At 49.5% G+C, this 15628-nt stretch overlaps 1 protein-coding gene across 1 annotated transcript in view; it reads right to left on the bottom strand.

Annotated features, from left to right (window-relative positions):
• Window positions 1-412: 412 nt before the first annotated feature.
• LOC142466625 (BPI fold-containing family B member 4-like) overlaps window positions 413-15628 on the bottom strand; it is an 82301-nt gene continuing 67085 nt past the window's right edge. Inside the window, exons 16-17 of the mRNA XM_075571844.1 lie at window positions 1311-1343; window positions 413-804 (exon numbers count right to left, since the gene is read on the bottom strand). Coding sequence (XP_075427959.1) covers window positions 1320-1343 — 24 coding nt within the window. The 3' untranslated portion in view covers window positions 413-804; window positions 1311-1319. The remainder of the gene's footprint in view (window positions 805-1310; window positions 1344-15628) is intronic.

The raw sequence follows: 15628 nt of genomic DNA, 5'->3' as shown, positions 1-15628 counted from the left end.
CTATCACAGGGTTTTGGAAGGAGGGTCTACAAGAAGCCTGCCAGGGGTCTCTCTCACTTCAGAAGCAGATCAGTAAGTACAAACCAGAAACGGTGATTTCTGTATCACAGAATTAGCGCGCTGTGCTGATAAGGGGATTCTTCTGTTACTTTTGAATGGGTAGAGCCGGGCTCTTCTTCGGCAGGCGCCCGCAGCCTGCTAGCAGAGGGTGTGGGATGTGGTCCTTGGGGACCCTCTGCTGCATACTAGTTGCTTTGGCAGCAAAATGAAGGTTTCACACTGAAACTCACTTGAGGTCGTCCAGTAAATGTTTAGGGTATAGAAGTTATAAATGTTGACATGTAATAATTTTCATTAAATATATGTTAAAATGACGCTGTAATAAGCTTGTGGTCTTTAAACTGACCTGGCCTCTTGCTGATTATGCCACAGTAATAACACACACACACACACACACAAACACACACCATTCATTGAACAGGTTGCAAGGTGTCTTATAGCATAGCACTGCTTAGCAAATCTGCGCCATGATCTATAAGCAAGGTATACTATGCCACTTTACACAGACAGTAATCTCCTTTATTGATAGAATGGTGACCCAATTATTACTGTTTCCCTGTCCCAGAATGCAATTGTGAATCCTTGACAGTGCTACACGCTGCATATCTGTAAATCCGTGTGTCATCCAGCCTCCATGTGTCATACAGCGTCCGTGTGTCATGCAGCCTCCGTGTGTCATACAGCTGCTACAGCAAGGGGATCTTCCTTCATCCTGCGGTGAGAGGCAGATAGAAAGCCCTTGGCCTGCAAGGGAAGGGGTGGCATCACTTAAGGTAGAGGAGGGGTCCCTCCCCTAGGGGCAGTGAGGTTAGGCCAGGGATGGGGATAAGGAAGGGTACTTAAGGGGGGGAGGGATTTGAGGGATCTTACCTCCCTCTTTCTTCAAGGATCTAGTGGAGAAAACTTCCCACCCCCCGTGTTTTTAGGCGTGAAGGAGTGGGGCTTTTGGGTTGGGGGCTTTTAGTGGATGTTAGCGGAGCAATCTAGCTGGGTCTCTAGTTGGGATACAGTTATATGTATCTTGATGTTTCTTTGCTAGGATTAAAGCTGTGACCAATTTTCCACCCAAGAAGTGGGTGTGATGTGGTTAGTGGGAATGGGAGAGGGGTCCAGCTCGAGGCTGGGTAAGTCAAGACAAACATTGAGTGTGGGTCCCCCAGGGCGTCTCTTTTTCTCTCTGTTATACAAGGGGGTTGGGGGGTTGGGAGGAGGGTGGGGGATGGGGGGAGGGGGGATCAGACATACGTTACCTGGCAGGTTTACGTAGATAACACCACAAGGTCCTGGGATTTGGAAGCAGAAAAAACGACTCATCATTCTAATACTGAGAGTGAGCGTCCCCTGGCAGGAATGTGTGTGAGTGAGGAGTTAAATATGGGGGGTTATGGGTTGGTCTTTAAACATGGGGCTGTATGGTAGAGTTGGATTATTATCGGTATAAAGGAGTGTTACAGAGAGGTAGCGCTGCTCGGTATAAAGGAGTGTTACAGAGAGGTAGCGCTGCTCGGTATAAAGGAGTGTTACAGAGAGGTAGCACTGCTCGGTATAAAGGAGTGTTACAGAGAGGTAGCGCTGCTCGGTATTAAAGGAGTGTTACAGAGAGGCAGCACTGCTCGGTATAAAGGAGTGTTACAGAGAGGCAGCACTTCTCGGTATAAAGGAGTGTTACAGAGAGACAGCGCTGCTCGGTATAAAGGAGTGTTACAGAGAGGCAGCACTGCTCGGTATAAAGGAGTGTTACAGAGAGGTAGCGCTACTCAGTATAAAGGAGTGTTACAGAGAGGCATCGCTGCTCGGTGTAAAGGAGTGTTACAGAGAGACAGCACTGCTCGGTATAAAGGTGTGTTACAGAGAGGCAGCACTGCTCGGTATAAAAGAGTGTTACAGAGAGGTACAGTAGCGTTGCTCGGTATAAAGGAGTGTTACAGAGAGGCAGCGTTGCTCGGTATAAAGGAGTGTTACAGAGAGGTAGCGCTGCTCGGTATAAAGGAGTGTTAAAGAGAGGTAGCACTGCTCGGTATAAAGGAGTGTTACAGAGAGACCGCACTGCTCGGTATAAAGGAGTGTTACAGAGAGGCAGCGTTGCTCGGTATAAAGGAGTGTTACAGAGAGGCAGCACTGCTCGGTATAAAGGAGTGTTACAGAGAGACAGCGCTGCTCGGTATAAAGGAGTGTTGCAGAGAGGTAGCGCTGCTCGGTATAAAGGAGTGTTACAGAGAGGTAGCACTGCTCGGTATAAAGGAGTGTTAAAGAGAGGCAGCAGGGCTCGGTATAAAGGAGTGTTACAGAGAGGCAGCACTGCTCGGTATAAAGGAGTGTTACAGAGAGGTAGCGCTGCTCGGTATAAAGGAGTGTTACAGAGAGGTAGCACTGCTCGGTATAAAGGAGTGTTAAAGAGAGGCAGCAGGGCTCGGTATAAAGGAGTGTTACAGAGAGGCAGCACTGCTCGGTATAAAGGAGTGTTACAGAGAGGCAGCGCTGCTCAGGTATAAAGGAGTGTTACAGAGAGGTAGCGCTGCTCAGTATAAAGGAGTGTTACAGAGAGGTAGCGCTGCTCAGTATAAAGGAGTGTTACAGAGATGTAGCGCTGCTCAGTATAAAGGAGTGTTACAGAGAAATAGCGCTGCTCGGTATAAAGGAGTGTTACAGAGAGGCAGCACTGCTCGGTATAAAGGAGTGTTAAAGAGAGGTAGCACTGCTCGGTATAAAGGAGTGTTACAGAGAGGCAGCGCTGCTCGGTATAAAGGAGTGTTACAGAGAGGTAGCGCTGCTCAGTATAAAGGAGTATTACAGAGAGGTAGCGCTGCTCAGTATAAAGGAGTGTTACAGAGAGGCAGCACTGCTCGGTATAAAGAGTGTTACAGAGAGGTAGCGCTGCTCGGTATTAAGGAGTGTTACAGAGAGACAGCGCTGCTCGGTATAAAGGAGTGTTACAGAGAGACAGCGCTGCTCGGTATAAAGGAGTGTTACAGAGAGACAGCGCTGCTCGGTATAAAGGAGTGTTACAGAGAGGCAGCAGTGCTCGGTATAAAGGAGTGTTACAGAGAGACAGCACTGCTCGGTATAAAGGAGTGTTACAGAGAGGCAGCGCTGCTCAGTATAAAGGAGTATTACAGAGAGGTAGCGCTGCTCAGTATAAAGGAGTGTTACAGAGAGACAGCGCTGCTCGGTATAAAGGAGTGTTACAGAGAGGTAGCGCTGCTCGGTATAAAGGAGTGTTACAGAGAGGTAGCACTGCTCGGTATAAAGGAGTGTTAAAGAGAGGCAGCAGGGCTCGGTATAAAGGAGTGTTACAGAGAGGCAGCACTGCTCGGTATAAAGGAGTGTTACAGAGAGGCAGCGCTGCTCAGGTATAAAGGAGTGTTACAGAGAGGTAGCGCTGCTCAGTATAAAGGAGTGTTACAGAGAGGTAGCGCTGCTCAGTATAAAGGAGTGTTACAGAGATGTAGCGCTGCTCAGTATAAAGGAGTGTTACAGAGAAATAGCGCTGCTCGGTATAAAGGAGTGTTACAGAGAGGCAGCACTGCTCGGTATAAAGGAGTGTTACAGAGAGGCAGCGCTGCTCGGTATAAAGGAGTGTTACAGAGAGGCAGCGCTGCTCGGTATAAAGGAGTGTTACAGAGAGGTAGCGCTGCTCAGTATAAAGGAGTATTACAGAGAGGCAGCGCTGCTCGGTATAAAGGAGTGTTACTGAGAGACAGCGCTGCTCAGTATAAAGGAGTGTTACAGAGAGGCAGCACTGCTCGGTATAAAGGAGTGTTACAGAGAGGTAGCGCTGCTCGGTATTAAGGAGTGTTACAGAGAGACAGCGCTGCTCGGTATAAAGGAGTGTTACAGAGAGACAGCGCTGCTCGGTATAAAGGAGTGTTACAGAGAGACAGCGCTGCTCGGTATAAAGGAGTGTTACAGAGAGGCAGCGCTGCTCAGTATAAAGGAGTGTTACAGAGAGGCAGCGCTGCTCGATATAAAGGAGTGTTACAGAGAGGTAGCGCTGCTCGATATAAAGGAGTGTTACAGAGAGGTAGCGCTGCTCAGTATAAAGGAGTGTTACAGAGAGGCAGCGCTGCTCGGTATAAAGGAGTGTTACAGAGAGGTAGCGCTGCTCGGTATAAAGGAGTGTTACAGAGAGACAGCGCTGCTCGGTATAAAGGAGTGTTACAGAGAGGTAGCGCTGCTCGGTATAAAGGAGTGTTACAGAGAGACAGCGCTGCTCGGTATAAAGGAGTGTTACAGAGAGGCAGCGCTGCTCAGTATAAAGGAGTGTTACAGAGAGGTAGCGCTGCTCGGTATAAAGGAGTGTTACAGAGAGGCAGCGTTGCTCGGTATAAAGGAGTGTTACAGAGAGACAGCACTGCTCGGTATAAAGGAGTGTTACAGAGAGGTAGCGCTGCTCGGTATAAAGGAGTGTTACAGAGAGGTAGCGCTGCTCGGTATAAAGGAGTGTTACAGAGAGGTAGCGCTGCTCGGTATAAAGGAGTGTTACAGAGAGGTAGCGCTGCTCGGTATAAAGGAGTGTTACAGAGAGGTAGCGCTGCTCGGTATTAAGGAGTGTTACAGAGAGACAGCGCTGCTCGGTATAAAGGAGTGTTACAGAGAGGCAGCAGTGCTCGGAATAAAGGAGTGTTACAGAGAGGTAGCGCTGCTCGGTATTAAGGAGTGTTACAGAGAGACAGCGCTGCTCGGTATAAAGGAGTGTTACAGAGAGGCAGCACTGCTCGGTATAAAGGAGTGTTACAGAGAGATAGCGCTGCTCGGTATAAAGGAGTGTTACAGAGAGGCAGCGCTGCTCGGTATAAAGGAGTGTTACAGAGAGGCAGCGCTGCTCGGTATAAAGGAGTGTTACAGAGAGGCAGCACTGCTCAGTATAAAGGAGTGTTACAGAGAGGCAGCACTGCTCGGTATAAAGGAGTGTTACAGAGAGGCAGCGCTGCTCAGTATAAAGGAGTGTTACAGAGACGTAGCACTGCTCGGTATAAAGGAGTGTTACAGAGAGGCAGCGCTGCTCGGTATAAAGGAGTGTTACAGAGAGACAGCGCTGCTCGGTATAAAGGAGTGTTACAGAGAGGCAGCGCTGCTCGGTATAAAGGAGTGTTACAGAGAGGCAGCGCTGCTCGGTATAAAGGAGTGTTACAGAGAGGCAGCACTGCTCGGTATAAAGGAGTGTTACAGAGAGGCAGCACTGCTCGGTATAAAGGAGTGTTACAGAGAGGCAGCGCTGCTCGATAAAAAGGAGTGTTACAAAGAGGCAGCGCTGCTCGGTATAAAGGAGTGTTACAGAGAGGTAGCGCTGCTCGGTATAAAGGAGTGTTACAGAGAGGCAGCACTGCTCGGTATAAAGGAGTGTTACAGAGAGACAGCACTGCTCGGTATAAAGGAGTGTTACAGAGAGGCAGCACTGCTCGGTATAAAGGAGTGTTACAGAGAGGTAGCGCTGCTCGGTATAAAGGAGTGTTACAGAGAGGTAGCGCTGCTCGGTATAAAGGAGTGTTACAGAGAGGTAGCACTGCTCGGTATAAAGGAGTGTTACAGAGAGGTAGCGCTGCTCGGTATAAAGGAGTGTTACAGAGAGGTAGCGCTGCTCGGTATAAAGGAGTGTTACAGAGAGGTAGCACTGCTCGGTATAAAGGAGTGTTACAGAGAGGTAGCGCTGCTCGGTATAAAGGAGTGTTACAGAGAGGTAGCGCTGCTCGGTATAAAGGAGTGTTACAGAGAGGTAGCGCTGCTCGGTATAAAGGAGTGTTACAGAGAGGCAGTGCTGCTCGGTATAAAGGAGTGTTACAGAGAGGTAGCACTGCTCGGTATAAAGGAGTGTTACAGAGAGGTAGCGCTGCTCGGTATAAAGGAGTGTTACAGAGAGGTAGCGCTGCTCGGTATAAAGGAGTGTTACAGAGAGGCAGCACTGCTCGGTATAAAGGAGTGTTACAGAGAGGTAGCGCTGCTCGGTATAAAGGAGTGTTACAGAGAGGTAGCGCTGCTCGGTATAAAGGAGTGTTACATAGAGGTAGCGCTGCTCGGTATAAAGGAGTGTTACAGAGAGGTAGCGCTGCTCGGTATAAAGGAGTGTTACAGAGAGGCAGCGCTGCTCGGTATAAAGGAGTGTTACAGAGAGGTAGCGCTGCTCGGTATAAAGGAGTGTTACATAGAGGTAGCGCTGCTCGGTATAAAGGAGTGTTACAGAGAGGTAGCGCTGCTCGGTATAAAGGAGTGTTACAGAGAGGCATCGCTGCTCGGTATAAAGGAGTGTTACAGAGAGGCTGCGCTGCTCGGTATAAAGGAGTGTTACAGAGAGACAGCGCTGCTCGGTATAAAGGAGTGTTACAGAGAGGTAGCGCTGCTCGGTATAAAGGAGTGTTACAGAGAGGCAGCACTGCTCGGTATAAAGGAGTGTTACAGAGAGGTAGCACTGCTCGGTATAAAGGAGTGTTACAGAGAGGCAGCGCTGCTCGGTATAAAGGAGTGTTACAGAGAGGCAGCGCTGCTCGGTATAAAGGAGTGTTACAGAGAGGCAGCGCTGCTCGGTATAAAGGAGTGTTACAGAGAGACAGCGCTGCTCGGTATAAAGGAGTGTTACAGAGAGACAGCGTTGCTCGGTATAAAGGAGTGTTACAGAGAGGTAGCGCTGCTCAGTATAAAGGAGTGTTACAGAGAGTGCTCGGTATAAAGAAGTGTTACAGAGAGACAGCGCTGCTCGGTATAAAGGAGTGTTACAGAGAGACAGCGTTGCTCGGTATAAAGGAGTGTTACAGAGAGGTAGTGCTGCTCGGTATAAAGGTGTGTTACAGAGAGACAGCGCTGCTCGGTATAAAGGAGTGTTACAGAGAGGCAGCGCTGCTCGGTATAAAGGAGTGTTACAGAGAGACAGCGCTGCTCGGTATAAAGGAGTGTTAAAGAGAGGTAGCGATCCTCGGTATAAAGGAGTGTTACAGAGAGGCTGCGCTGCTCGATAAAAAGGAGTGTTACAAAGAGGCAGCGCTGCTCGGTATAAAGGAGTGTTACAGAGAGACAGCGCTGCTCGGTATAAAGGAGTGTTACAGAGAGACAGCACTGCTCGGTATAAAGGAGTGTTACAGAGAGGCAGCGCTGCTCGGTATAAAGGAGTGTTACATAGAGGTAGCGCTGCTCGGTATAAAGGAGTGTTACAGAGAGGTAGCACTGCTCGGTATAAAGGAGTGTTACAGAGAGGCAGCGCTGCTCGGTATAAAGGAGTGTTACAGAGAGGCAGCATTGCTCGGTATAAAGGAGTGTTACAGAGAGGTAGCGCTGCTCGGTATAAAGGAGTGTTACAGAGAGGTAGCGCTGCTCGGTATAAAGGAGTGTTACAGAGAGGCAGCAGTGCTCGGTATAAAGGAGTGTTACAGAGAGACAGCACTGCTCGGTATAAAGGAGTGTTACAGAGAGGCAGCGCTGCTCAGTATAAAGGAGTGTTACAGAGAGGCAGCGCTGCTCGGTATAAAGGAGTGTTACAGAGAGGCAGCGCTGCTCGGTATAAAGGAGTGTTACAGAGAGGTAGCGCTGCTCGGTATAAAGGAGTGTTACAGAGAGGTAGCGCTGCTCGGTATAAAGGAGTGTTACAGAGAGGCAGCACTGCTCGGTATAAAGGAGTGTTACAGAGAGACAGCGCTGCTCGGTATAAAGGAGTGTTACAGAGAGACAGCGCTGCTCGGTATAAAGGAGTGTTACAGAGAGGTAGCGCTGCTCGGTATAAAGGAGTGTTACAGAGAGACAGCGCTGCTCGGTATAAAGGAGTGTTACAGAGAGGTAGCGCTGCTCGGTATAAAGGAGTGTTACAGAGAGACAGCGCTGCTCGGTATAAAGGAGTGTTACAGAGAGACAGCATTGCTCGGTATTAAGGAGTGTTACAGAGAGGTAGCGCTGCTCAGTATAAAGGAGTGTTACAGAGAGTGCTCGGTATAAAGAAGTGTTACAGAGAGGTAGTGCTGCTCGATATAAAGGAGTGTTACAGAGAGTGCTCGGTATAAAGGAGTGTTACAGAGAGGCAGCACTGCTCGGTATAAAGGAGTGTTACAGAGAGACAGCGCTGCTCGGTATAAAGGAGTGTTACAGAGAGGCAGCGCTGCTCGATAAAAAGGAGTGTTACAAAGAGGCAGCGCTGCTCGGTATAAAGGAGTGTTACAGAGAGACAGCGCTGCTCGGTATAAAGGAGTGTTACAGAGAGTGCTCGGTATAAAGAAGTGTTACAGAGAGGCAGCACTGCTCGGTATAAAGGAGTGTTACAGAGAGACAGCGCTGCTCGGTATAAAGGAGTGTTACAGAGAGGTAGCGCTGCTCGGTATAAAGGAGTGTTACAGAGAGTGCTCGGTATAAAGGAGTGTTACAGAGAGGCAGCGCTGCTCGGTATAAAGGAGTGTTACAGAGAGGTAGCGCTGCTCGGTATAAAGGAGTGTTACAGAGAGACAGCGCTGCTCGGTATAAAGGAGTGTTACAGAGAGGTAGCGCTGCTCGGTATAAAGGAGTGTTACAGAGAGACAGCGCTGCTCGGTATAAAGGAGTGTTACAGAGAGGCAGCGCTGCTCGGTATAAAGGAGTGTTACAGAGAGGTAGCACTGCTCGGTATAAAGGAGTGTTACAGAGAGTGCTCGGTATAAAGGAGTGTTACAGAGAGGCAGCGCTGCTCGGTATAAAGGAGTGTTACAGAGAGGCAGCGCTGCTCGGTATAAAGGAGTGTTACAGAGAGTGCTCGGTATAAAGGAGTGTTACAGAGAGACAGCGCTGCTCGGTATAAAGGAGTGTTACAGAGAGGCAGCGCTGCTCGGTATAAAGGAGTGTTACAGAGAGACAGCGCTGCTCGGTATAAAGGAGTGTTACAGAGAGGTAGCGCTGATCGGTATAAAGGAGTGTTACAGAGAGGCAGCGCTGCTCGGTATAAAGGAGTGTTACAGAGAGGTAGCGCTGCTCGGTATAAAGGAGTGTTACAGAGAGGTAGCGCTGCACGGTATAAAGGAGTGTTACAGAGAGGTAGCGCTGCTCGGTATAAAGGAGTGTTACAGAGAGACAGCACTGCTCGGAATAAAGGAGTGTTACAGAGAGGCAGCGTTGCTCGGTATAAAGGAGTGTTACAGAGAGACAGCACTGCTCGGTATAAAGGAGTGTTACAGAGAGGTAGCGCTGCTCGGTATAAAGGAGTGTTACAGAGAGACAGCACTGCTCGGTATAAAGGAGTGTTACAGAGAGACAGCACTGCTCGGTATAAAGGAGTGTTACAGAGAGGCAGCGCTGCTCGGTATAAAGGAGTGTTACATAGAGGCAGCGCTGCTCAGTATAAAGGAGTGTTACAGAGAGGTAGCGCTGCTCGGTATAAAGGAGTGTTACAGAGAGTGCTCGGTATAAAGGAGTGTTACAGAGAGGTAGCACTGCTCGGTATAAAGGATTGTTACAGAGAGGCAGCGCTGCTCGTTATAAAGGAGTGTTACAGAGAGGCAGCACTGCTCGGTATAAAGGAGTGTTACAGAGAGGTAGCGCTGCTCGGTATAAAGGAGTGTTACAGAGAGGCAGCACTGCTCGGTATAAAGGAGTGTTACAGAGAGGCAGCTCTGCTCGGTATAAAGGAGTGTTACAGAGAGACAGCGCTGCTCGGTATAAAGGAGTGTTACAGAGAGGCAGCGCTGCTCAGTATAAAGGAGTGTTACAGAGAGACAGCGCTGCTCGGTATAAAGGAGTGTTACAGAGAGGTAGCGCTGCTCGGTATAAAGGAGTGTTACAGAGAGGTAGCGCTGCTCGGTATAAAGGAGTGTTACAGAGAGGCAGCGCTGCTCGGTATAAAGGAGTGTTACAGAGAGGCAGCACTGCTTGGTATAAAGGTGTGTTACAGAGAGGCAGCGCTGCTCGGTATAAAGGAGTGTTACAGAGAGACAGCGCTGCTCGGTATAAAGGAGTGTTACAGAGAGGTAGCGCTGCTCGGTATAAAGGAGTGTTACAGAGAGACAGCGCTGCTCGGTATAAAGGAGTGTTACAGAGAGGCAGCGCTGCTCGGTATAAAGGAGTGTTACAGAGAGGCAGCGCTGCTCGGTATAAAGGATTGTTACAGAGAGACAGCGCTGCTCGGTATAAAGGAGTGTTACAGAGAGGCAGCACTGCTCGGTATAAAGGAGTGTTACAGAGAGACAGCGCTGCTCGGTATAAAGGAGTGTTACAGAGAGGCAGCGCTGCTCGGTATAAAGGAGTGTTACAGAGAGACAGCGCTGCTCGGTATAAAGGAGTGTTACAGAGAGGCAGCGCTGCTCGGTATAAAGGAGTGTTACAGAGAGGTAGCACTGCTCGGTATAAAGGAGTATTACAGAGAGGCAGCGCTGCTCGTATAAAGGAGTGTTACAGAGAGGCAGCGCTGCTCGGTATAAAGGAGTGTTACAGAGAGGCAGCGCTGCTCGTATAAAGGAGTGTTACAGAGAGGCAGCGCTGCTCGGTATAAAGGAGTGTTACAGAGAGACAGCGCTGCTCGGTATAAAGGAGTGTTACAGAGAGACAGCGCTGCTCGGTATAAAGGAGTGTTACAGAGAGGTAGTGCTGCTCGGTATAAAGGAGTGTTACAGAGAGGCAGCACTGCTCGGTATAAAGGAGTGTTACAGAGAGGTAGCGCTGCTCGGTATAAAGGAGTGTTACAGAGAGGTAGCGCTGCTCGGTATAAAGGAGTGTTACAGAGAGGCAGCGCTGCTCGGTATAAAGGAGTGTTACAGAGAGGCAGCGCTGCTCGGTATAAAGGAGTGTTACAGAGAGGCAGCGCTGCTCGGTATAAAGGAGTGTTACAGAGAGGTAGCGCTGCTCGATATAAAGGAGTGTTACACAGAGACAGCGCTGCTCGGTATAAAGGAGTGTTACAGAGAGACAGCGCTGCTCGGTATAAAGGAGTGTTACAGAGAGGCAGCACTGCTCGGTATAAAGGAGTGTTACAGAGAGGCAGCGCTGCTCGGTATAAAGGAGTGTTACAGAGAGGTAGCGCTGCTCGGTATAAAGGAGTGTTACAGAGAGGCAGCGCTGCTCGGTATAAAGGAGTGTTACAGAGAGGCAGCGCTGCTCGGTATAAAGGAGTGTTACAGAGAGGCAGCGCTGCTCGGTATAAAGGAGTGTTACAGAGAGGTAGCGCTGCTCGATATAAAGGAGTGTTACACAGAGGCAGCACTGCTCGGTATAAAGGAGTGTTACAGAGAGGTAGCGCTGCTCGGTATAAAGGAGTGTTACAGAGAGACAGCGCTGCTCGGTATAAAGGAGTGTTACAGAGAAGTAGCGCTGCTCGGTATAAAGGAGTGTTACAGAGAGACAGCGCTGCTCGGTATAAAGGAGTGTTACAGAGAGGTAGCGCTGCTCGGTATAAAGGAGTGTTACAGAGAGACAGCGCTGCTCGGTATAAAGGAGTGTTACAGAGAGACAGCGTTGCTCGGTATAAAGGAGTGTTACAGAGAGGTAGCGCTGCTCAGTATAAAGGAGTGTTACAGAGAGTGCTCGGTATAAAGAAGTGTTACAGAGAGACAGCGCTGCTCGGTATAAAGGAGTGTTACAGAGAGACAGCGTTGCTCGGTATAAAGGAGTGTTACAGAGAGGTAGTGCTGCTCGGTATAAAGGTGTGTTACAGAGAGGCAGCGCTGCTCGATAAAAAGGAGTGTTACAAAGAGGCAGCGCTTCTCGGTATAAAGGAGTGTTACAGAGAGACAGCACTGCTCGGTATAAAGGAGTGTTACAGAGAGACAGCGCTGCTCGGTATAAAGGAGTGTTACAGAGAGGTAGCGCTGCTCGGTATAAAGGAGTGTTACAGAGAGGTAGTGCTGCTCGGTATAAAGGAGTGTTACATAGAGGTAGCGCTGCTCGGTATAAAGGAGTGTTACAGAGAGGTAGCGCTGCTCGGTATAAAGGAGTGTTACAGAGAGGTAGCGCTGCTCGGTATAAAGGAGTGTTACAGAGAGGCAGCGCTGCTCGGTATAAAGGAGTGTTACAGAGAGGCAGCGCTGCTCGGTATAAAGGAGTGTTACAGAGAGGTAGCGCTGCTCGGTATTAAGGAGTGTTACAGAGAGGTAGCGCTGCTCGGTATAAAGGAGTGTTACAGAGAGACAGCGCTGCTCGGTATAAAGGAGTGTTACAGAGAGGCAGCGCTGCTCGGTATAAAGGAGTGTTACAGAGAGACAGCGCTGCTCGGTATAAAGGAGTGTTACAGAGAGGTAGCGCTGCTCGGTATTAAGGAGTGTTACAGAGAGGTAGCGCTGCTCGGTATAAAGGAGTGTTACAGAGAGACAGCGCTGCTCGGTATAAAGGAGTGTTACAGAGAGGCAGCGCTGCTCGGTATAAAGGAGTGTTACAGAGAGGCAGCGCTGCTCGGTATAAAGGAGTGTTACAGAGAGACAGTGCTGCTCGGTATAAAGGAGTGTTACAGAGAGACAGCACTGCTCGGTATAAAGGAGTGTTACAGAGAGGCAGCGCTGCTCGGTATAAAGGAGTGTTACAGAGAGGCAGCACTGCTCGTATAAAGGAGTGTTACAGAGAGGCAGCGCTGCTCGGTATAAAGGAGTGTTACAGAGAGGCAGCGCTGCTCGGTATAAAGGAGTGTTACAGAGAGGCAGCGCTGCTCGGTATAAAGGAGTGTTACAGAGAGGCAGCGCTGCTCGGTATAAAGGAGTGTTACAGAGAGGCAGCACTGCTCGGTATAAAGGAGTGTTACAGAGAGGCAGCGCTGCTCGGTATAAAGGAGTGTTACAGAGAGGCAGCACTGCTCGTATAAAGGAGTGTTACAGAGAGGCAGCGCTGCTCGGTATAAAGGAGTGTTACAGAGAGGCAGCGCTGCTCGGTATAAAGGAGTGTTACAGAGAGGTAGCGCTGCTCGGTATAAAGGAGTGTTACAGAGAGGCAGCGCTGCTCGGTATAAAGGAGTGTTACAGAGAGGCAGCGCTGCTCGGTATAAAGGAGTGTTACATAGAGGTAGCGCTGCTCGGTATAAAGGAGTGTTACAGAGAGGTAGCGCTGCTCGGTATAAAGGAGTGTTACAGAGAGGCAGCGCTGCTCGGTATAAAGGAGTGTTACAGAGAGGCAGCACTGCTCGGTATAAAGGAGTGTTACAGAGAGACAGTGCTGCTCGGTATAAAGGAGTGTTACAGAGAGGTAGCACTGCTCGGTATAAAGGAGTGTTACAGAGAGGCAGCGCTGCTCGGTATAAAGGAGTGTTACAGAGAGGCAGCGCTGCTCGGTATAAAGGAGTGTTACAGAGAGGCAGCGCTGCTCGGTATAAAGGAGTGTTACAGAGAGACAGCGCTGCTCGGTATAAAGGAGTGTTACAGAGAGACAGCGTTGCTCGGTATAAAGGAGTGTTACAGAGAGGTAGCGCTGCTCAGTATAAAGGAGTGTTACAGAGAGTGCTCGGTATAAAGAAGTGTTACAGAGAGACAGCGCTGCTCGATAAAAAGGAGTGTTACAAAGAGGCAGCGCTGCTCGGTATAAAGGAGTGTTACAGAGAGACAGCACTGCTCGGTATAAAGGAGTGTTACAGAGAGGCAGCGCTGCTCGGTATAAAGGAGTGTTACATAGAGGTAGCGCTGCTCGGTATAAAGGAGTGTTACAGAGAGGTAGCGCTGCTCGGTATAAAGGAGTGTTACAGAGAGGCAGCACTGCTCGGTATAAAGGAGTGTTACAGAGAGGCAGCGCTGCTCGGTATAAAGGAGTGTTACAGAGAGACAGCGCTGCTCGGTATAAAGGAGTGTTACAGAGAGACAGCGCTGCTCGGTATAAAGGAGTGTTACAGAGAGACAGCGCTGCTCGGTATAAAGGAGTGTTACAGAGAGGCAGCGCTGCTCGGTATAAAGGAGTGTTACAGAGAGGCAGCGCTGCTCGGTATAAAGGAGTGTTACAGAGAGGTAGCGCTGCTCGGTATAAAGGAGTGTTACAGAGAGGTAGCGCTGCTCGGTATAAAGGAGTGTTACAGAGAGGCAGCACTGCTCGGTATAAAGGAGTGTTACAGAGAGACAGCGCTGCTCGGTATAAAGGAGTGTTACAGAGAGACAGCGCTGCTCGGTATAAAGGAGTGTTACAGAGAGGTAGTGCTGTTCGGTATAAAGGAGTGTTACAGAGAGGCAGCACTGCTCGGTATAAAGGAGTGTTACAGAGAGACAGCACTGCTCGGTATAAAGGAGTGTTACAGAGAGGCAGCACTGCTCGGTATAAAGGAGTGTTACAGAGAGGTAGCGCTGCTCGGTATAAAGGAGTGTTACAGAGAGGCAGCACTGCTCGGTATAAAGGAGTGTTACAGAGAGGCAGCTCTGCTCGGTATAAAGGAGTGTTACAGAGAGACAGCGCTGCTCGGTATAAAGGAGTGTTACAGAGAGGCAGCGCTGCTCAGTATAAAGGAGTGTTACAGAGAGGCAGCGCTGCTCGGTATAAAGGAGTGTTACAGAGAGGTAGCGCTGCTCGGTATAAAGGAGTGTTACAGAGAGGCAGCACTGCTTGGTATAAAGGTGTGTTACAGAGAGGCAGCGCTGCTCGGTATAAAGGAGTGTTACAGAGAGACAGCGCTGCTCGGTATAAAGGAGTGTTACAGAGAGGTAGCGCTGCTCGGTATAAAGGAGTGTTACAGAGAGACAGCGCTGCTCGGTATAAAGGAGTGTTACAGAGAGGCAGCGCTGCTCGGTATAAAGGAGTGTTACAGAGAGGCAGCGCTGCTCGGTATAAAGGATTGTTACAGAGAGACAGCGCTGCTCGGTATAAAGGAGTGTTACAGAGAGGCAGCACTGCTCGGTATAAAGGAGTGTTACAGAGAGACAGCGCTGCTCGGTATAAAGGAGTGTTACAGAGAGGCAGCGCTGCTCGGTATAAAGGAGTGTTACAGAGAGACAGCGCTGCTCGGTATAAAGGAGTGTTACAGAGAGGCAGCGCTGCTCGGTATAAAGGAGTGTTACAGAGAGGTAGCACTGCTCGGTATAAAGGAGTATTACAGAGAGGCAGCGCTGCTCGTATAAAGGAGTGTTACAGAGAGGCAGCGCTGCTCGGTATAAAGGAGTGTTACAGAGAGGCAGCGCTGCTCGTATAAAGGAGTGTTACAGAGAGGCAGCGCTGCTCGGTATAAAGGAGTGTTACAGAGAGACAGCGCTGCTCGGTATAAAGGAGTGTTACAGAGAGACAGCGCTGCTCGGTATAAAGGAGTGTTACAGAGAGGTAGTGCTGCTCGGTATAAAGGAGTGTTACAGAGAGGTAGCGCTGCTCGGTATAAAGGAGTGTTACAGAGAGGCAGCGCTGCTCGGTATAAAGGAGTGTTACAGAGAGGCAGCGCTGCTCGGTATAAAGGAGTGTTACAGAGAGGCAGCGCTGCTCGGTATAAAGGAGTGTTACAGAGAGGTAGCGCTGCTCGATATAAAGGAGTGTTACACAGAGACAGCGCTGCTCGGTATAAAGGAGTGTTACAGAGAGACAGCGCTGCTCGGTATAAAGGAGTGTTACAGAGAGGCAGCACTGCTCGGTATAAAGGAGTGTTACAGAGAGGCAGCGCTGCTCGGTATAAAGGAGTGTTACAGAGAGGTAGCGCTGCTCGGTATAAAGGAGTGTTACAGAGAGGCAGCGCTGCTCGGTATAAAGGAGTGTTACA

Source organism: Ascaphus truei, chromosome 15 (genome assembly GCF_040206685.1).
Source record: "Ascaphus truei isolate aAscTru1 chromosome 15, aAscTru1.hap1, whole genome shotgun sequence".
NCBI lineage: Eukaryota > Metazoa > Chordata > Amphibia > Anura > Ascaphidae > Ascaphus > Ascaphus truei.
The sequence above is the reverse complement of the archived record's forward strand: the minus strand, read 5'-3'. Positions and strand labels throughout refer to the sequence as shown.